Source organism: Aedes aegypti, chromosome 3 (assembly GCF_002204515.2).
Source record: "Aedes aegypti strain LVP_AGWG chromosome 3, AaegL5.0 Primary Assembly, whole genome shotgun sequence".
Lineage (NCBI taxonomy): Eukaryota > Metazoa > Arthropoda > Insecta > Diptera > Culicidae > Aedes > Aedes aegypti.
In genome coordinates this window covers 351,929,827-351,953,532 of record NC_035109.1, presented here as the reverse complement: position 1 = coordinate 351,953,532, position 23,706 = coordinate 351,929,827, and the positions used below count along the sequence as shown (strand labels likewise).

The 23,706-nt window shown below is 39.4% G+C and overlaps 1 protein-coding gene across 1 annotated transcript in view; it reads right to left on the bottom strand.

Annotated features, from left to right (window-relative positions):
* LOC23687515 (neuroligin-1) overlaps window positions 1-23,706 on the bottom strand; it is an 820,739-nt gene that overhangs the window by 277,707 nt on the left and 519,326 nt on the right. The window contains exon 7 of the mRNA XM_021849531.1: window positions 23,409-23,550. Coding sequence (XP_021705223.1) covers window positions 23,409-23,550 — 142 coding nt within the window. The remainder of the gene's footprint in view (window positions 1-23,408; window positions 23,551-23,706) is intronic.

The following is a 23,706-nucleotide window of genomic DNA, read 5'->3' as shown; positions in this document are numbered from 1 at the left end:
AGTTAATTTTTTACCAATTTTTTGGTGAACATAAGTTTTTAAAACAAAGACTAATGTTTTGAGCGATTTTGCTTTTACCCAGAGCATGTCAATACTGAGCTAGTATGCAAATCAAACCGCGAAGTGTTCAATGGAGTCGATTACCACTAAATTGCTTCCCAATTGATAGATCATCACTACACGCCTACGATTCTTCCGTCGCCCAGAATCAAAACATATTTCTGCTATGTACCGTTGGAACCAATCAAGTGTAGGTGCTCCCGGTAATAAACTTTGCACCACTCTCAATAACCCCCGCCAGTATGAATATTCAAATTTGCAGCGGAAAACGTGTGTTCCGGGAAAATCAACTTTCAACCAACCGTAGCGCAAAAACCGGGTCTTAACTGAATCTAGAAGATGATAGTACGAAATGCACCATTTATGGTGCTAATCCAGACATTTTGTTAACTGCTATGGCAGTGTCCACTTCGGAAGCACATTTCCTGCCATTTGGAAGGATGTTATTTTGTGCTGCTTAGTATCACCAGGAGTTAATTTCAACTTCATTTTCCCGATCAGCCTAGATAGCCGCGTAGTGTCGGTAGCGGTTTTTTTTCTATCTTAATTTACGAGATTTTTAGCCCTGGGCTAGTTCATCTTGGGACCAACGGCTTTACTTCTCTTCCGAAGGAAGTCGTCACTATAACCTCAACGTCATAAGTGACTATCTCGGGGATGGGATTCGATCCCAGGTCCTCGGCGTGAAGGGTGTGTGTTCTAACCCCTACACCAGGTCCGTACCCAGTCCCCGGTCCGTGTCGGTAGCCATTTCGTATCCTTTGTGGTCCGGGAGAGTTTCAGAAGTAGGTTTCCTCAATCAATGGAGTTCATGATCGTAGTATTGCGTCATGAATTCCTCAGCGTCCTTTCTAGTAATTTCCGGCTTCCTTAACACCGGCTGGGTTAGCGCCGTGTCGAGACCTCATATTATGTTTCACAGCTGGTTTGTCGGTGTTCCTTTGCAGTATGCCCTTTTGGCTTTGCGAATGGACCTCTTTAGTTTTGCTCTAGTCTTCTGCAAGCTGAGTTGGTTTGTGAGAATCTTTGATCTGTTGTACTCTCGTAGCGACCGCCGTTTTACTTGGTAGGCCTCTTTTATCTCCTTTTACCACCAGCGTTTTAGGCAGCTCTAACTCGGTTACTTGAACTCTTTGCGCGACCTTAACGCGCAGATTCTTTAACGCCACTAGCCATTTTTTCGTCCTAGCTTCCTTCAAGAATTCCTGCCTCAACCAAGAGATGAGTCGGTCGAAGTCAGTAGCCTTCATGGAGTTTTCCGGGCACCGACAGCTCCGGGTGTGACGATCCTCTTGTGAGGTGCAAGGTTCGTCTTCGTTGGACTCCCTTGTTTGCTCGGTGTTTCTCTCGCCTGTTGGTTGTGCTGGCAGATCGATTTCGCATGCAGCGCAGCGAGTTCTGGATGTGCAGAACTTGGCTCCGTGTCTGTATCTCCAGAAGTTCTTGCACTGTCTGATCGGGAAAATGTACAGTTCTGTCCTAAAGCTGCAGCCGTACACTTGGATCCTGTTCGGCACTTGATGTCCTTCAACCGTTACTTTGACATTGTAGGTGTCCAGCAGTTTCTCGTTTCTTCCTTTTCTCTTTATCCTTTGGACCTTCACCGGGATCTCTTATAAACGCTATGGTTTGGTTCATGTTTTTCCGTTCGTAGATCCGCAGGTTTCCTTCGTCCAGTTTCGTCCTTGTGAGTCTCTGCTCCTCCGTGGTGGTGGTCCGTGGTCTCCGAGGTCCCGGAACCGGAACTTTCCCAGCTTCTCGATTTTCGTGAAGTGGTTGAATCCCTGCCATTTAAGGAACTTTTCTACTTCTGCTGAATGTTGAGGCGAGTTCCTGTCGGTGTCGATCAGCTCCAGGACCATCTTCGAGCATTGCGTCGATGGTGCGTCCGTGTGTACTACCACTGATGGGTATGGTACGCAATATCGAGAAACCATTCGCTAAGAAGCAATCCTGTTGGGGTGTCTTCTTGGATATTGAGGGTGCCTTTGAAATCGTGTCATTCGATACCATATTGAAGCTGCACGAAACCATGGGCCACTTACAATGATTACCAATAGGATGTACCAAATGCTCAAAATCTGACATCTCTTCTCGATATTTTTTCTAGCAGCGGTTCGAAAATGAAATGTTTGCGGATGCCCCCAAAGGGGAGTCTTGTCACCACTTTTGTCGTATCTCGTAGAAGCAACTCAATAATAGTGGGTTCCCAACTTATGGATTTGCCGACGACTATCTAGCTTTGATAGTTGATATGTGCATAAGATCCCTGTTCTTCCTAATGCACAGTGCTTATGACAATGCTCTTCAGGTAGTCGAGAGTTGGTGTCACCAATATAGCCTTTTGGTTAACCCGAATAAAACATCTATTGCTCTCTTTACGGAGAGGTGAGACCGCGTTGGAATTGGACTTATACGTCTCTTTGACTCAGAGATTAATGTCATCACTTAAAGTATGTCAGAGTAATTCTAGATTTCAATCTTTCTTGGACACCTCTCATTGAATTCAGAATCATCAGTAGTCTGACTCTTCAGGACATTCTGTTATTTTTTTTAACTCCTTGTAGCAAGGAGCTGCATACTATCTTTAGGCTCTTGCGGTTTACAGAACATGCTCTCTTTTTGCTTAACATATGAAAAACTAATTGGTACACATAGTTTCGCACCACACGATAGGTTCGTCCATCTTGTCCCACATATACATTTTAAACCACTCTTCCCGTGCGAGATCGGCATCCTCCAGATGCGGTTCTCGACGTCAAAAGCAGAAACTCTCCCACTTGAGCGGGTGGGAGTTGCTTTTCTTAGATTCACAAATGTTTTCGCACAAGCTTAAACACACCGAGCAAGAAGAAGATGTTTGCATACGTTCCGAACTAATATGAACCCGTGAGGCGATGAATTGTTCGATTCGGCTTGCTATCCCACGTACCACAGGTTCTTACGGTTTTGCGATCGGAACGTTCTTCGCAGCCGTGTGGACAGGATAACAAAGCTGTTCGAAACTGACGGCTTGGCGGTGTGCGGTGATGCGTTTACTTAGCCATGCCTTCTACACAGTATCCTGGCACAAGATAGCGGCCAGGGGCTGGAGGTTCTTAGCATTTTTGCTTCCGTTGCTGATTTTGATTTTGGGAGTATACTTTTGTCGAAGAATATTCCAATTTATTCACCTTTTTTGCGTTCGTATGTAGATATTTGAAATGGAATGCGTTTAGTAGGGGCTTAGAAAGAAATGTGCCCTCATAAATATTTAAATTATATCAATCATACAGAACCGTATAAGTGGTGTGCTCTAATTGGTATGGCTTTTTTGTGCGGTGGCAAGTGGCAATGGCAGTGGCAAAAATTCTGTATAAAAAGCCTTCTTCTGCGTTAAAGTTATGTTAGTACAATTAACGTATATTTTCATACGATGTTGATAAATTGAGATAAGATGATTCATGGAAAATAATGTATTGGAAGATATTTATGAGGAAATATGGTCGGTGTTAAGTCAGAGTGGACCAAGTACAAAACTTGAGAAAATTGGATTATTCTGTCATTAGATGCAAAATAACCTTGCCTCCATTTCACTTTAATCTGATCTTATGAATGTTGTAAACTACGAGATATATGCAACGAATTAAATTTGGATGATCAATAAAAATCTATCTAAACAAAATGGCTGAGAAAAAAAACCATGCTTGAATGAATCATGGAAGTGCCCAAGTGGTTCTGTATCCTTTAAATTTTTGAGTCCATTTGAATCCGGATATCCGAAACAGATCATCACTAAAGGAAGCCTATAGACAGCTGATCGAAAAATATCAGACAGATAGCTGATAAACGGCTATAGAAATTATGTAATATATTTTAAATAGATGAAAACAACGAATTTAATACTATACCATTTAATTCCACAAGAGTTTGTATCTTTTGGCAGATACGAGTATTTTGACCTCAACTGTAAGGCCGTCTTCAGTGTCGTGTACTAGACTCGACTTTATCATAATAGATTTTGTTGTTGGTTGCTGAATGCTGAATTTCAGATTAATATATGGTAGCCTCAAATCGTATTTTGTTCAGCCATCGTATCCCTGGGTATTTATGTAAGGAGTTTGTCTAACTGAAATATGGGTTAACAGTTTTTTTTTGTTTGCAAACAAACAGCTTAGAACTGCTTCATTTCTCCACCATTATCGCTGAAAGAAACAACTCCAAACAGGCAACCCATTTCGAAAAACCCACCACGCCCGAAGAAAGTGATTCCTTCCATTTTACGACCAAACCTTTACCTTGCCTTTCACCCCAGAGGAGCCGTATGGGTACTTGCCTGTTGTTATCGCACTATTATGTCGGGAATAAGTAGAAATTTTAGCACTTTTTATATCGCCACCACAGTGTCTCGTGGTCCGTCGAAACCATCGTCAGCAAACCCGCCAACTTTGCGATTCCTAATACCTAAACACCACCGATGTAAACCCTGACCTCATCCACCACTATACAGTGAAACGGTGCCATTTGGCAAACATCCCCCTCGGTTAGTCGCGCCGTCGTCGTCGTTTGTTGATCAGTGGCTCAGCAGAATTGTAACCAGCTAAGCGCTCCGTTGTCGTCTCGTCGGAGTTGAGTTGTAAAATTTATATGTTTATTCTGTGTCATAAAATGAAAAGTTTCGATCCGCTTGGTTGGCGGCATGGCGTGTGCACGGACTGGCTCAACGAAACACCGGCCATTCTGGTGTCCGCCGATTAGGGTTAGGCGGATCGTGATGGCGCAGTCAGAACAAAAGGGGGTTCGATTCGGGGGAAGGCGATTGTCTCGAGGAGATTTGCTCGGTTGACGTCGGTTATGGTCGTCGTGCCGTCTTGCACAAATGACGATGGCGAGTTAAAGCTTTTGGGTACGACCTTTGTTGCGATGTAATGTTGGCAATGGGTACTATTGGGGTAACATTTTTCGGCACCTAAATGGCTGTCCGTCACTCAAACAACGGCAATAAAGTAGGATTATTGGTGTGCAACCGGTTCTGTTTGAATTGAATTTTTATTTGTTCCGCCGATTTTAAATTAAAAGTTGATGGATGTTGCTTTAGAAACGATCCACTTTTAGCAAAAGTAGTTGTGAAGAACCATAATTTGTTTCTCAAATAAACCGTAAGTATCGTAAAATCAATCACTCATTCGATCCAGTGTTGCGATGGATCTTCTTCGTGAACAATGATCGACGCATCTTCGCGATCCAACATTCGCCAAAATTCATTTTTCATTTTTGAGTCACGAAGAGCATCGCAAAAAGCGAACGGATGCAACGCCGAAGAAGCAAAACGAACACACCGATAAGTGGTTCGCGAAGCCATTCCACTCGTAGGATTCATTTATCCACGCGCTGTTCATTCTGGTGATTCATTGCAAGGTTGCTTCTTCTCGTAAAGTCAAGCAAACACTCCACGCTAAGCCAGCTCCACGCAGCGCCATTATTAAAACTACACAGAATGAGGCAACCAATGCAGAACTGGCTGACTGAGTAAAAATTCTGTGTAGGTCGCACTCATTCTGTGAGTTGCCGACGTGTTGGCCTTCGGTTGTGCGGGATCGATGGAAACGGAACTGTCCCGCGCGGCAGCAAACAGTTGACCGTTGATGGGGAGTTTTCTGATATGTTTTCTAGCGAAAAGCCGGAAGATGATCGCAAATGCGAAAGGGTTTTCCCCATTTGCTTCCACTTCGGCTATTCAAATGAAAAAATCTCTAAAAAACTTTAAAATTGGAATTGAATTCCGCATTCCAAGCGTTCCTCCTCTGTGCTCATTTCACTCATTCAGTATTGTTTACCACCGTTTGCACAAAACTGTGTACAGCCCCTTTGTACAGAATCTGTGCTGCACGAAAAGAGGCCAATTTTGTGCGCGCGGCACTCATTTTTGAGCGGAGCAAGTTTAGCGTGATTGTTGCGATCCCGTTTGAAGGTGATCGAAATGAATATTTTCTTGCTCTTCGCGAAGAACAGGCAGCGTAGATCGTACCGTTCACATTTCCGAGCGATGGAAAATCACCCGATGATACCGTCGGGAGAAACAGCGATCCGAAAATGAAACACGAACGAATGAAGCGCCCGAACGGTTGTTAGTGTTGATTCGCAGATTCTGTTTTGATGCCTACGAAAATTCATCGTGCTTCGCGTTTCCGATCGCTGTTCAGCAACATTGATTCGATCTCACAAAACCTGTTCAGGTTAAAAAATGCATTGTTCAATCATTCATTGTTTTGTGTAAATTGTTTAATTTAATTTCGTAAAAACTTATTGACAAAAATCGGTAAAACGTACTCTCTTAACCATTTGTCTGTTTTGCTGTCAATATGATCTCAAATTCTTTTAAGAACTGTAACTGACACCAAGGAAGGATGACTTTTGTTGAAGGGTGAAAATGGAAATATAGCGAGAAACAGGATGAACATTGATGATGACGATCAAGCTGTGCACCCACTGACCATAAGAGCGGTTAAAAGGTTAAAAAGGCTATCAGCGAGCTGAAGAACTGTGCACTTGTACCTAGGCTGCTGGGAAGGACGAGATCCCTGTCGAGCTTCCCAAGCACGGAAATTAGCAGCTATATCAATTGATCCACCGAGTACTTCTGAAGGTTTGGGAGGACGAAAAATTACCCACCGGCTGGTTGGATGGCCACATACGCCCAATCTACAAGAAAGGGCACAGACTGGAGTGTGCCAATAAAAAGGAATTACTCTGCTGAATTCGGCGTACAAAATTCTGTCGAGCATCCTGTTTAACAGTCTGAGACCGCTCGAGAAGTCCTACGTCGGCGAATACCAAGCTGGTTTTCGTGAGCAGTGCTGTGAAAACTCAATTTCTCACAACTCACGCTTGAGATTTTTCATGCGTGAGTTGTCAATCATGCAACTCAGCAGTCAAAAAATCATGGATGAGTTGGCTCACCTTTTTAACTCATTGTCTCGTATTTCCACAGTTAACTCAAACACGGCAATAATTTCTTGTTAGTCTAGTAAAATTATGTTAATCCTTTCTATCGTAAACAACAACATTCGGGTTTCACGAGTTTTTGCCTGGTTTTGCGACTGAATCATTTTTTACGGTTTGAGTTGATTGAGTTGATTTTGCATCAAAATCTCAAGCGTGAGATTTGCGAAGCAGATCTCTAATGAGTTTGCTCTCACGGGAGAGCGTATTGATTGAGATTTTGAGTGTGAGTCTATCAACACTGTTCGTGAGGGCCGTTCGACAACGAACCTTGCGAATGGTCCTAGATAAATTCCGGGAGTATGACTTGCAGAACCACCATCACCATGATTTCAAGGTGGCGTATGAATCAGTGAAAAGAAATGAGCTAGACAATGTCTGAACATGGTTTCCCGGCGAAACTACGCTACGCTGGATGGTTCGAAATGAAGTGTTTGGATCGCAGACGAGGTGTCAACCTCGTACGTGACGTTAGACGGATTGAGGTAGGGAGACGCATTTTCGAATTTACTGTTCAACATTGCACTCGAGGATGCTATTAGGAGATCTGGCATGCAGAGAAATGGAACTATTATCACAAGGTCGCACATGATCCTTGGCTTTGCGGACGATATAGACCTAATTGGAATTGATCGCAGGTCAGTGGAAGAGGCCTTCGTGCCTCTGAAGAGGGAAACAGCGACGATAGGCCTGATAATTAATTCTACCAAAACGAAGGACATGGTTGCAAGTAGAGATAGAGTCAGGCTTGGTGGTGTAGGTGCTTAGATAGTGTTTGATGGGGATGTGTTTGAAGTTGATGAAGAATTTTTTACCTTGGAACACTTGTGACTTATGACAACGACGTTTCCCGCGAAGTGAAAAGACGTGTTGCAACTGCGAATAGGGTCTTTTACGGACTACGCAACCAGCTTAGGTCCCGCAGCGTGCAAACGGAAACAAAATTCGCCCAATATAAAACATTGATTCTTCCGGTGGCTCTCTACGGGCACGATGTTTTCGAACGTAAAGTGCTGCGGACAATACTCAGTGAGAAACTCGAAAATGGTATGTGGCGCAGACGCATGAATCACGAGTTGTATAAAATGTACAAAGATGCGAATATTATCAAATGTGTAAAATACAGCAGACTTCAGTGGGCTGGTCACTTCGTGGTGGGCGGCTTCGGGGAAGACTACGAATACGCTCGCTGTACGCAGTGGAAGAGGACCTGGCGACCCTAAAAGTTCGGAACAGCTGGAGAAGTTTCGCCCAAGACCGACGAAGATGGAGCTCTACATTACGCCCGGCAATGGCGCGACGCTAAGCTGTAGCCATCAAGGTATCAAGGTAGGTAACTGACACCTAAACGACAAATTTAATTGATAACTCTGAAATCATTTTTTTATGTTATATTGTTAATTATTTTTAATTATATGATAATTTTAATAAAATTACGCCTGCTAGCGTAACAATTAGCGAAAATCCCACTTTTTTATAAATCTGAATAGCAAATTCAAATGTATCGTATAGAGAAAAATATAGCTTCTATATGAAGCTAAACATATTTTGGCGGACATTTTTACTTCGGCCGCCATCTTGAATTTCGTCAGAAAAACCGTTTTTTCTTTATTAGCACACCGCTCGTTTCGAATTCTGAGATTACCAGCAATTCATATGATATAAAAAAAATTCATTTCAATCAATCGTTTCAGATGGTTTCCATTTTTTGAATTCACTTATTCATTATTCATGAATTCAAAGATGCCGATGAATCATTTTTTCAAAATCCTTTTTTTTTTAGTTGCAGCATGAATCATTATCGAGGAAGAAGTACCACACCCGAAGACGGTAACGAAGTGCTAGTTATTTTTTGAATCCTACTACAGTCAACTCTCCCTAAATCCATATTGTAGAGCTTAGCTTAGCTTAGCTTAGACTGACTACACATATCAATGGTTGCTATTCCGTGATTGACCGAAGTCAGTGAAAATGCACAAAGAATCAACTAGAAGTTCGGCTGGGATTGGCCATAATCTTCTTCAGTGTGCATAATTCAATGCCTCTATTTATACAGGGTCAATAACGGCGCCGGCCACGTCCTTGCAGTCAGGTGGGATTGGGGGAAGGAATGTTAGTGTGTAACCTTTGCTTTTTGGAGACCGTGTTTGCCTCTGCATCTCCACAAAGGTTACTGGGAGGGATGTTTGTTAATGGGGAGGATCGTTGGGTCATGGGATTCACTTTGATAAGCGATTAGACCATGATAAACAATGATTTGTGAGATTTATACATGCTTATACGTGAATATAATATTTTCATTTGATATGAACAATTTCTATGTAGAGGAAAATTATGCCGATACTTGAGGTGACGAACCATTCAAAGTTTGTTGAACAAATACCTAAATGTAACAGTCCTACAGCTGTCAGGACGAAAGCATGTGTTATTATATTTTACTCATTTGAAAAGAAACAAAAAACTCGATTGGTTGGGACATCATAGAACACTCTTATTCTTATGCCGACACTTACAGTGGCGAACCATCCAAAGTTTGTTGAATAAAGTGAACCTTTCGCAAGTCTACACTTGTAGTGTCGAACCATTCAAAGTTTTTTTAATTACAAAAATAAAGGTATTTAAGAGGTGTTCTGAAAAAAAAAATGTTAAACATAAATAAATCATGAATCAGAGTTTGTGTCGACACTCACAGTGACGAACCATCCATAGTTTGTTGAAAAATCATATTTACATCCCACCATTGTAACGATTGAATGTGCAGTCATACATATTTTATAGATTAGAAATAGTAGTATGAAACGAGCTCACCAATTGATCCGTTATCCTTGACTGAGCAGCCACAATCCACTTTCGGCTTCACTCGTTTGCTCGGCTATAAAAAAGCACTCAGGAAAAAAAAAAGCGCGCGACCCAAAAAGAATAAAAAAAAAACTGTTCGGGCTTTCTTGACGCACTGCCCAGGAGCAAGCGTCAAGGTCGAAGGATCAAACAGAACTAACCGATCGCGGCGCTTTTTCAGGTACTCCAACCGAACTCACCGATCACGCCACTTTTTCACTTACTAGACCAACGCGCGACATGTTTGATCCTGCCCTCGTCGCTCGCCCCGGCGAAAGCAAGTGTCAAGGTCGAAAGATCAAACAGAACTCTCTCCCTAAATCCATATTGTAGAGACCATAAAGTTACTCAAGTAACAATGAAAGCTGAATAATGAGAATAGTTGCTGAATAATAGCTGGTTAATGGTGTCTATGGCTGAACACTGATATGAACTGTAGCGTAATCAGTTCTTTTATTGAGCAATACACTCAAAGCTGAATATCAAGCTATATAACATTTTGTCCATCTTCATCTTTCACTTCAGTTCAGCTCACCTCAAAAAAACTGTTTACGGGTTGTTTAAAAGTGTAATCAACCATTATCAAACCAATGTATCATCATAAATAAATCACCACACAGGATATTCAACGAGATACCTCAGCTATCGAAACGCACACCAAAGCTTTGACCCTGAAGTCTGTTGATGTTAATTTAAAACAAGTTTTATTCAGTTTTCATAAATTGAATTACAAATTTCGATATAATAAAGCGGGTATTCCGGAAACTTTAACCTTTTTTTTTCCAAAACGCTTCTATTATACACATATAATGATTGATTCCACTCCTCATTTCAAGAAAACACACTTGTAAATAAAACAAATACACTTCACGAGATTCCGGTGATTCTTAGGAGTTGTAGAAATTAGGAAACTATGAACGATTTTTCAGTTTACACTTTTTTAAACAGGTCACAATTACATCGATTAAACACCAATTGTTGAAAACATAATTAAGATCGCTAGTTTGATTTGTACAAACGTTGTTTTTCTGCATATGATATTACAGAAACACAAATCAAAACATACTCATGACAGTTAACCACAGTGTGTTCGCTTAGTGTTAGTATCACTTCTTCAGCCTTATTGCAACTTCAAATCAAAAAGTGTACAGCTGCTGTTCAAATAAGATACGTCATGCTCTTCCATTTAGTAATTTACATACATTCTCAGGAGGATCAGATGCTAAGGAGATCGGCTGTAAATCAATGAACCTTCGAATCTCAACTATTCATAATTATTAATCAGTACATTCGAATTTCAACGTACATATCTATAGAGTGTATACAATCATTACACAATGGTCGGAAAAAAAACGAAGTTTGGCCAAAACTAATTTTATCGCCTTAATCGATGAAATATGTAATCTGAATATGTTATTTGGCGTTTTTATTGTTTCAGAAGGGCTTATTCACATATTACGTAACTTTTTTATTAGAAATGCTATCAAATTTGGCTGAAAGCACAAATTTTGTTTGTATTTAAACGAGTTTGATCAAAATATGTATGAAGAGTGGTTAAATATATTTTATATAAACTTTGTATGAAAAATATCGTCAAAATGTATGAAAATATTGAATTATTCAAATAGCTCTAACTTGCAAATCAGTAAATTTCTGCAAAAAATTTAAACGTTTTTTGTAAGATCTAAGGATGTATTTTAAAGTGCAATATTTGAAATCGCGGCGACATGACGCGACAAGAGTTGTTTTTCATGTTCAAAATCATAAAAATTACTAAAGTGTAATATTGAACAGTTTTAAAACTTTAACCAAATATTTTTTTCCATCCTCATGCTTGATAAAAGTGTTGAACCATAAGCTTTCAGATAGTGCGTAACTTTGGGAAAATATTGCATTCCTTAAATACGAATTTTGTACTTTATTTTATTGTTAAATTTTTCATTTTTTTGACTTCAGTCATTTTGACGTTTTAAAAGTCAAAGAAATTTAAATTTTAATACAATTTAAATTAAGAATCATAAAAATATAATACATGAGGTATATTTTAAAAAGATAAAAACCATAAAAATCTCAAAAAAGTGTTTTGGTAGTTTTGGCCGCTCCTTTATATGGAGCCCGACCATTGTGCATTAGCTGGGTTAACACCCTGGATGTTAAGAATTCGTAAATATTTTGAACATCTTTTGATTTATTATTGAATTAAAGCTGAATAAGCGATTCTTAAGCTGCCTATTGTTGCTTCATGTATAAAAATAGAATTAGCTACATTCAAGTATATTCCGTAAAGCGTTTGCTAAGCTTTTATTCAGCCTACCAAATTGCTACAAATAAGCTTCAGGCTGAATAAAATCGCCAAAATCAGATGTTTGGGAGCTGAACAAACGGTTGTAAGCGCTATGCTCAGCTTTTGTTCAAACAAAGGCTGAATTCGATTAGTTGAGAAAGCGTTTAAACAGCATCAAAATGTTACCTGTAGTACTTCAAAACCCTAAATATATGTAGTTAGTTTAGTTAAATAAATCTTGTAATCTGTGCGTAATAGATGTGTTGAAATATGTAATGGACTGTGATAAATTGTGAAAGTGTTAAATCGATGTGCTGAGTGGATAAAACCCCGAGAAACTCCATCGAAAATCGGTCAGCTGTCCGTCCAATATAATCGCTGGACCTCCACTTCAGCCACCCAAGGAATCGCTTATTGTAGCCACCAAAAAGACAGTCCACTAGGAAGGAAGGTAAAAACTAGCTGCCAAACACGCATCATAAAAAAAAAACTATTTAATAAGCTAGTAATAGCGTTTATCTGAGAAGCAGGCTTTGTTTTATTAGGGACTCCAGGAAAAGGAAGAAGTATAAGAAAGGTATGCATAACCTAGTATGGTAAGGTGGAAACCTCATTTTACTATTTAAAATCAAGTTGGCGTCAAAATCCAAGATGACCTCCCGATTTTTTCATTTAAAGCAATGCCATTATTCATCATACAGTTTTAAGAAAACACCAACGGTTCAAAACTTGTTTTTTTTTGTTGTACAAAAAAATATGTTTGTATTGATTGCACTCGTATATAACAACCTAGATCATGATTTCAAAAATCGTTCATTTCATAGGCTAAATACCATTGAATACCTGGCTTTTGTAACCTATCCTTATTAGTTTTTTCTCAGCTTTCTGATGATGATCTCAAAATTCAGAACTAGCGATGTGCCAAAGGTGCAAAAATGTTTTTTCAAGCAATGAATTTCATAATGGCCGCTAACATTTATTTAGCTTCAAATGAAAGCTACATCATTCCTCATAACACGTCAACATTTCCCTCCTATTCCCAAATTGACCTGCATTCGAACGCAGCCGGCGCCGGTACTGTTCGTAAAAATGATGAGAGCACCAGCACTTACACATTGAAGATGCTACTGATCCTGAGTAGCATCTGTTGGTTCCCAGCGTAAGTACAGCAAGAACAATAACGGAGTAGCAACTGCGGGCGGTCAATGCTCATGCTCAAACGTAGTTTTAAAGCAGTGACATGTAGTTCTTTGGTATAAACCGAATTGTACGTGTCCAGTGAAAATAATTGAGCAGATACAGTAGAAGCTCGTTATAACGACAACTTTTATAGCGACAAAAGCTCTCTATAGCGACATTTTTCGTTCCCTTGAAAAATATTTCAATGTCAAACTCATTCTTCATAACGATTTTTCTCTATTACGACGGTCCCTTGCGATGTCGTTATAGCAAGCGTCGACTGTGTATATATTTTGTATTACATTCAAAATTGTTTTTACTAAAATATCAACAATGAACTCTAAATTTTCCTCCTGCTTGTCCCTAAATCAATTTTCATAAATGGTAATTTTTGGATATACTCAAAATTTATTTTGCTTAAAAACAATGGAAATACTTATTTTATTATAACTATTTGCCTTTAAATCGAGTTTCGAGGTGATGGCATGTAACTTTTCTACATGATTCGAAAAAATAGTGCGTTTGTTTCAATAGAATGATATATGTTGGATTCAAAATGTTTTCTACCTGAAAACATAACAATAAGTTTCAAACCTGATTCCAGTAAATAAAAATTAAAAGCAATTGTATTAATGCAACCTTGTTGAATAAGTTCGGTGTACATTATTTGAATAAAATAGAAATTTGTGATTACACTTCAAACTTGGTTTATAGAATAAAAAACTTAGCAGGCCCCTATTTTCTACAATTATCTGCTTGTAAATAAAAAAAAATCAAAGACATGACATGTAATTTATTTTTAAATGAATTTTATAGTAGAGAATCATCGGACATGTTTGAGTAGATATAGTATTGACTGAAAAGCCCCATAACTTTTTAAAATTTTAAAACTATGAATAATCCTTGTTTTGTAACCTGTTTGCCTGACGATCGAAATTGTTTGCTATGACATGTTTTTTGTTATATGAAAGTGATTGTAGAGGTTAATTTAACATGCTTAAGAAATAGATGTTTTTATAACACTGTGGTGGATGCACCCCCTGTTTACGCCTATGTGCGGCATGAAGGAGGTCGTGGAATCGAACGATGAGTGTTATGCTTTGTAAGCATAAACATCCAGCGTTCGAGAACGATAACCTACCGTAATGCACACGCAGCGAAATGGGCTGTAGGATACCACCTCGGTAGAATGCTAGAGTTAAGTAAGAATGAAAAATAAATGAGAATGAAAGTAACCATAGACCAGACCAGTTCATTGGCTATCACTCACCCAGTCATTGGGACTTAACATGGCGATCCTTTGCCAGTGACTACACCAAACGAATCAATCAGTGCAAGTTAATTATGTGATTAACCCCGCAACTACACCAACGAATCAATAAGTGCAAGTTAATTAATTGATATAGTGATCGGAAAAGTGCAGCAAAATGGGTTGGTTTTCGGCGGACGAAATCGTCGCCCCAGCCGCAGTGACTACAACAGAAAGTCATCACACAGCACAGACCGTAGCGCTATGTCTTATGGCTGGAGTAGCCGTGGGATATCTACTCGTAAAAAGTCTGATGAAGTGTCACCGGCAGCAAACGGAGCGTGTTGCGGAGCGCACCGCACGGTTGGCAAATTTGCCTGCCTAATGATTCACATTCACATTCGGCGCGAAGAAAATTAGTGCCAAAAAGTGAACGAAAAGACTATGAACTAAGTCGTTAAATTGGAAAAGTGCACAGAGAAGCAAATGCTAGTGACCACGGTATACAAATTAACAAGTGATCAACGAATTTTAAGAACAATCATACATGATGGGAGATCGAAGAACACTAAACGAAGAAAAGCTGAGACAGTGCTACCAATTTTTCGAGCGAGAATTGATGCATTGGGAACGCCTCGCTAGGAAAAGATTGTTAATCACCATAGAGGAATTTGAATCCAAGAAGGCCATCATTGAAGCAGTTCATCGCGTGGCAGCAGTAGCAGCCATCGAATGTGGACCAGTGGACGTACAAAACCTTCAGTGGAACTACGGTGAATTATCCATGGCGATGGAGGCATATCGACAAATGGATTTATAAGGGAAGTAGCTAATGAATGAACCACATATAGGATAAGATACTGATAGAAAATTACAATTTTAGGTAAAAAGTACGAATGGGTACATGTATTCATGGACGAACATGGACGAACAAATGGCACAGTGGTGAGTGAAAAGTAGATGTAAAGCAAAAAAAAAAAAAAAATGGAATGGATAAATTTTTCAGCATCGAAGATGCTATTTTCAAACTGCATCAAAGCTTGAAAAAATATAATACATTTAAAGTAGAGACACGAGACAAAAAGGTGCATACATTGATAGCTCTTAAAGAAGATTTAAAAGCAATAGTAAAGAGCAGCTCAATTGACTATGTAACTAGGCAACATTTGTTTGCCAGGTATAAAAGGCTAAGAGCAGTTATTTACGATTGTCTAAATCTTTTAAAGTCACCTTTGGAAGAATCGATACTGGGAAATTTATTCACTCTAGAGTTAGAACAGGAATCATTAGATAACAATAATTGTAAAGATTCTACAGAAGGCTCAGAAACAGAGTTTGAAGAAGAGTTTGAAAACATGGCCACGAAACTTGATCTCAGTTTAGGCCTGAAGGTAATTCAGCCGTTCGATGGAACAGTAGCTAAGCTAACTAGTTACATCGAAGGAGTTGAGCTCTTCCAGGACTACTCTGAAGGGGTGCCAGAAGACAAAATAATAAAATTTCTAAAGACTACGCTAGTAGGTTCTGCGCACGGTGCGATCGATGGATCTGTAACCGTTGCGGATGCCCTACAGGCTTTGAAAAACAAATTCGCGATCAGAGTAACACCAAGAGCGGTTCAGAACGAAATGAGCGCTCTAAAACAAAGCCAAAAGTCAATATCTGACTTTGGTTCTGAAATGGAGAAATTGTCGGCCAAACTGGCAGCAGCTCATGTTTCTATGGGCACATTTGCGCATGAAGCCGCCGCTGTAAATATTGTAGAACCTATTGCGGTTCAATCATTTATTGATGGATTGAAAGATCCGTCAACTAAATTTTTTCTAAAGGCCCGAAACCCAACAACTTTGAACAAGGCAATCTCTGATGCCTTAGAGTGCCAGGCAACGCCCAGCACAGACAATATGAATGAAAACATGATGGCATTATGGTGTACATCAAACCAACGCCCGTACTACTATGCGAGAGGTCGCAGAGGTTATGGTGGAAACCGTGGGTATCAAAATACTCGTGGTAGAAGCTATGGCCGAGGTAGAGGCAATTACTCAAATTACAACAACCCTAGGAATGACAATATGAATTCACAACCCCAGTCACACAATTATGGCAGAGGCCATAGAGGAAATAGACCACCTCGAGCTAACCACAACGGGAACGATCACAGGGCGCATACAGCAAATATAGCTGAGCAAGCACCCGAACAACCACGTCAACGTCAACCTGTGAACCAGGAGCAAAACCAAGCAGAGGAAGCGAACTTAATAGATTTTTTTCGCTAATTTCAGTGTTAAAAAAGCACTAAGAGCCAAATTTGAATTATTTGGAAGGAGTATAGAATTGATAGTAGACAGCGGAGCATCCTGTTGTCTACTGGACAAAGAGTATATTCCGAAAAATTGTAAAATAAATAAGTCATCAACCATTGAAGTCAGAGGAGTAAATGGAATAACACATACATTGGGATATGTGGATACATCTTTAGGCCATGAGTTGGCAGAGTATCCTGTTAGATTTCATATACTGGAGCAATTACCAGCAAACGTTATTGGTTTGATTGGTACAAACTTTTTGAAAAAATTTGGAGCAAAAATTGACTTTGCAAAAATGAAGATGGAATTCACAATTCCGAGTGGTGAAATACATTTCACAATACCACCAAGATATGAATATATTACATACATAGAAACAGAATTCGCCGAAACATGTGTGGTACTGAACCAGAAAGTTCAGCCAAATGTGTTTGTGGCCAATTCTATAGCAAATCCCGTGAATGGTAAAATACCGGTGCGATTGGTGAATATTTCAAATAAACCAGTTGTTATTAAAGATTTGAAACCAAGGATAGCATTAGCTGAAAACTACAATGTTATAGAATTGAAAAAGGATGATCAAAAATACGACAAAATTCGAGCGAGCAAATTATTGGAAGAATTAAAATTAAATCACTTATCTGGTAGTGATGAAAAAGCTATTAAACAAATTTGCTTGAAATATTCCGATATATTTTGTTTAAAAGGCGATAAGCTTGGTACCACCAATGTTTATTGCCCGTCATTAACGGTCAAGCCAAACATCCAACCAGCATTTAGTAAACCTTACAGGCTTCCTTTCTCTCAGAAAGAAGAAGTCTGCAAACAGGTGGAAAATATGCTTAAAGATGGTATCATTGAAGAAACCAAATCTGAGTGGAACAGCCCCTTGTTGCTAGTTCCCAAAAAATCAGACAATGATTCAAAGAAATGGAGATTAGTTATTGACTATAGGAAAGTCAATACAAATCTTCAAGACGATAAATTTCCATTGCCCAATATAGAGGAAGTAATCGATTCCCTCGCAGGTTCTCAATATTTTACTCATTTGGATTTGTCACAAGGTTATTACCAGTGTGAATTAAAACCGGAGGACAGACCCATTACAGCGTTTGCGACGCCATCCGGTCAGTATCAAATGACCAGGTTACCGATGGGATTGAAAACAAGCCCATCATCTTTTTCTCGATTAATGACAGTAGCAATGTCAGGATTAAATTTGACTAAATGTTTGATTTACCTCGATGATATTATTGTGTTTGGGAAAACATTTGACGAACACAATAAGAATTTGATTTCTGTTTTTCAGCGACTACGAGAAGTCAATTTGAAACTCAACCCCGCTAAATGTAATTTCTTAAAGCAGGAGTTGATATATTTAGGACATTTTATTTCAAAGGAAGGTGTACTACCTGATCCACAGAAAATTGAAACTATTAAAAATTGGAAGAGTCCTTCATCCTCTGATGAAGTTAAGAGATTTGTAGCTTTTGCGAATTACTACAGGAAGCATATACGAAATTTTGCGAGTTTGTGTTTACCATTAAATTATTTAACTCGAAAAGGAATAGAATTCAATTGGAGTGAAGAATGTGAAACTGCATTTCAACAATTGAAAGAGCGGTTCATCAAACCCCCCGTGTTAGATTATCCAGATTTTAGCGAGAAAAACACATTTAAACTACACACTGACGCATCTGGTTACGGAATCGGTGCAGTACTAAGCAACAAAAATGATAAACCAATAGCTTATGCCAGCAAAGGTTTAAATAGCGCTGAGAAAAATTATTCAACAATCGAAAAAGAACTTTTGGCCATAGTCTGGGCAATTCAGCATTTTCGTGTATATTTATATGGACGAAAATTTGAGTTGTATACCGACCATAGACCTTTAGTTTACCTTTTCACATTAACGGATCCTTCGAGTAGGCTGACAAAATTCCGTCTTGCCCTCGAGGAATTCAACTTTGACGTCTTCTACAAAAAAGGTTGTGAAAACGCTGTGGCGGACGCGCTATCACGTATTTCAACAACCGAATTGAGAGACATGCAAGAAAAACTCAGCAATGAGGCATTCGTAACGACCCGAATGCAGTCGAAGAAGGAAAATACTAATTCTACTAAAGAGGTGATCAATGGCCATGACGCTTCAAGTGGAAAAATAGTTCAACTGAAAGTAAAAACAAATAATTTTTCTGATAACGTTACATGGATTCCTGAAAGAGAAGAAATTATAATTAAACCAACAGATACCTTGGTCTCGTTACGACGAACAATGGAGGAACTTGGTTCAATATGTAAAAAATATGGTGTCGGAGAACTATACATTCAAATAGACGATGATTGTGCGCACAAATTTTATGAAAATATTATGCAAAATGATTTAGCAAAAAGGGTACCCTCAATTTTAAAAATATCAAATAAAGTAAAAATCATCAATGACGACACTACGAAAAAGTTAATCCTGAACGATTATCACATATTGCCTACTGCAGGTCATGCAGGTATTAAACGAACAATTAACACCATTAGGCAAAAATATTATTGGAAAGGCATTAACCAAGATGTAGCAAAATTTATAAAATCTTGTGAGAAATGCCAAAAATATAAATCAATTAATGTTGCGAAACCACCGATGATAGTAACCACTACAGCTGAAAGTGCATTTCAAAAAATTTATTTAGATTTAGTGGGTCCACTTTTACCCTCTGATGGATATGAATATATATTGACAACGCAGTGCGAACTGACAAAGTTCATTACTGCAACACCAATTAAGAACAAGACAACGGAAGCTGTAGCTGAAGCTTTTATGAAAAGTATCATACTGAAGTATGGTGTGCCAGATAGAATTGCTTCAGACAGAGGAGCAGAATTCATGTCTGAATTGTTTACTAAAGTCGCACAACTTTTGAACATTGAAAAGCTGAACAGTACAGCATATTATCACCAATCAATTGGAGCATTAGAAAATACTCATAAAAGCCTTGGGAATTTTCTAAGGGTCCAATGTGACAACAAGCTCTTTTCATGGGCAAACTGGGTGCCGTATTATGAATTTGCATATAATAATACGGTACATTCTGCAACCAAATACACTCCGTTCTTCCTAGTTTTTGGGAGACCTTCAAAAATGCCTTCTAACTTGGTGGACAGCCGCCCTGAGCCTCTGTATAATTTTGAAGATTACTGTAAAAGAATAAAAGCAACATTACAGATCAGTCATAGCGAAGTTAGAGACAGACTTATTCAGGAAAAGACAAAAAGGATAGTAGGCATAAATACAAAATCAAAGGAAACAACTTACCGGAAAGGAGATTCTGTTCTCATTAAAAATGAGACAGGGAAAAAACTAGACCCGAGATATGATGGTCCGTACCACGTAGTGGAGGACATGGGTACAAATGTAAAAATCAGTAATAACAATAAAGAAGACATAGTACATAAGAGTAGGATTAAGCTTTTTATTGAATAGGAATACGCATTTTTAAACATTTTATTTGATAGGATTAAACATTTTAAACAAATTTTTGGATAGGATTGAACATTTATTCATTTTATATAAAAATATTAATTATTTTAAACATTTTTTTTTATGGAAGAGGATTGACAATTTTATAGGACGTGTGGTGGATGCGTAACCTTGAGAAGGTCAAGTCCAAGATACGAGGTATCGAGGATTAGTGTGTATCATCACGTTACTGTAGGATTGTACCTTTAGAGTGAAGGAAAACAAATTGTATCAGATAGGTTTAAATTTTTAACTGTAGATAAAAATTTAAATAAAATATGATAGGGCGTGTGGTGGATGCACCCCCTGTTTACGCCTATGTGCGGCATGAAGGAGGTCGTGGAATCGAACGATGAGTGTTATGCTTTGTAAGCATAAACATCCAGCGTTCGAGAACGATAACCTACCGTAATGCACACGCAGCGAAATGGGCTGTAGGATACCACCTCGGTAGAATGCTAGAGTTAAGTAAGAATGAAAAATAAATGAGAATGAAAGTAACCATAGACCAGACCAGTTCATTGGCTATCACTCACCCAGTCATTGGGACATAACAACACTTTAAGTTTCTTTTAACCTGTCACATATTCAAATCAATCTGTAAGATGTCCGTGAGCATAAATATTAATAGTACTTTTTGGATTACATTCAAAATTTCTAGTGCCTTAGAAACATTCTTTTTTTTTTCAAGCCTGTTCGCTTGTCAATCAAAACACAAAACGATAATATGTGTTTTTTTTTTTTTCAAATAAATATGTCCACATGTCATTCATTCAACCACGTCAACAATTCCACGCCATAAATCCTCAGCTGCGGCCCACACTTGTCGTATCTTGCAGCATCTGGTCAGTCCACCGTGCCCGCTGTGCTCGTCGCTTTCTTGTACCTGCCGGATCAGAAGAGAAAACCATTTCTGCAGGGTTGTTATCCATCACCTTGTCTAAGTCCCTGGCGGGATTCCAACTAACTTGAGTGTTCACCCGAAATCTTTACGCAGTTCAGCGGACCGTCCATCGTCGCTCTTATCAGTCTTGTGAGCTTCCCAGGAAAGCTGATCTCGTCCATGATCCTCCATAGATATGTGCGGTCGATACTGTCGTATGATGTTTTAAAATCAATGTACAGATGATGTGTGGAAACCTGGTATTCCCGGCATTTTTAGAGGATTTGCCATACTGTAAAGATCTGGTCCGTCGTCGAGGGGCCGTTCATGAAACCAGCTCAATAACTTCCCACGAACTCATTTGGTATGGCTGACGGTCTGGGATAATATTTTGTAGGCGGCATTTTGAATAGTGATAACTCAATTGCTCTCACATTCTATCTCGTCACCCTTTTTGTATATAGGGCATAAAACCCTTTGCTTACACTCCGCCGGTAGCTGTTCTGTCTACCATATTCTGACTATCAGCCGATGCAGACAAGCGATGAACTTCTCCAGGCCCTTCTTAATGATAATAAATCTTCGAGCTGTTCAGTAGAATACCTATAAGTAGATGAAAAACCGAATTTAGTACTATACCATTTAATTCCACTAGAGTTTGTATCCTTTGACAGATATGCGTATTTCGACCTCAACTGTAAGGTCGTCTTCAGTGTCGTGTACTAGACTCGACTTCTAGTACTATCTGTCAAAGGATACAAACTCTAGTGGAATTAAATGGTATAGTACTAAATTCGGTTTTTCATCTACCTTCTTAATGAATTTTGCTCCGATATTATCCTTCCCAGCTGACTAGTTATTCTTGAGCTGTAGATCGGCTCCTTAACTTCACTTAAAGTGGGAGCTGGTTAGTTGCTATTATCCGTAGTCATTTCTTCCGTTGCTTTGACCCTCCGTGGCTGTGCTCTTAGTACCATTCAAGAGCTCATCGTAGTTTTACTTCTACCTCTCAATCACGTCGCATCCGTCCGACAAAATGTTCCTATCTTTATCCCTGTACATTTCGACTCGCAGTACGAAGCCTCTGCGGGATGCGCATAGTTTTTATAGAACTTTCGCGTTTCTTGAGTGCGGTGCAACAGCTCCATTTCTTCGCATTCCGTCTCCTCCAGGCGGCGTTGGCTGCTTTCTCCTGAAACAGATGTGACTGCTGCTTGCGCTTCTGTCTATAACGTCCCACGTTCTGTCGAGTACCTTGCTGCAGCATTCTGTCCGCACTGCGTTTTTCTCCTCCAGAATCATTCTACACTCCTCGTTGAACCAGTCATTCCATCGTCTCCGTTCAGCGTACCCAACAGTGCTTTCGCCTGCACGTTGATTTGCTGCTTTTATCGTACTCCAGCAGTTCTCGAAAGGAGTTTCGGCGAGCGAATCCTGTTCTGGCAACGTTTGTTCTAGATGCTGGGCGTATGTTGTGGCGACATCCGACTGCTTCAGTTGCCCAAGGTACCGTAAGTTGTTAACGACGGAGAGTTTTGAGCGCAATTCTACCATCCAGGTAGTATTCGGAGTCAATGTTAGCGCCACGATTGATTCTGACTTCGGTTATGTTGGAGAAGTGCCATACATCGATCAAAACGTGTTCGATGTGCGATTCTGTTTGCTGTGGCGATTTCTAGGTATATGGGTACGGAAGACTTTGTTGTAAATAGGTGCTACGAATGGCCATATTCTTGGATGCGGCGAAATAATGTTACAAATTTGCAGTTATGGGCAGTATAATGCGATGAAATTCTCGACTAATCAATATGCAATGAAGAGCCTCATTCCCTGTTGAAAATCTTTACGAGTAAACGAATTGTATACAGCGTTTGGACGTTTTTGAATTGCGCTGTGTTTGGATTTTTTTACAAAAACACCTCCCTGCGATGAACCATCTTTTTCTGAATTCTCTCGTATAACCAAGTTTTATTTTCTTTCCAAAGTAGCAAACATATAAAAAGAAATTCCTTTAAAATTTGCGCAATAATAGCGATTTGAATTTGGGTTCAATATGAGCTTCATGTACAGAAAACATTTATTTTTGTTCGGGTCATTCAGAATGTTTTACTTACCACTTCCGGGGACGTAGATATTAAGTGTCAAGCAATCCTCGCTCTGGTTGGCAAGCAGTGGCTGGAGTCGTTTCAAGTGCTGATAGCGTCCCTTTGGCATCGAAAGCAGGGCAACCGTACGGTTGCTAATGTCCGGGAAGCTCTGCGGAAAGACAAGATGCAAAAACAAATATTAGCAAATCACCATCTGTCGGCTGTCATTATTGTTTCCGGCAAAACCGAAAAAAAAGTCTGCCCACTAAATTTTCCCTTGTCATCCATAATAAAGTTATAGCAAAAATGACTGATTGGATGGGTT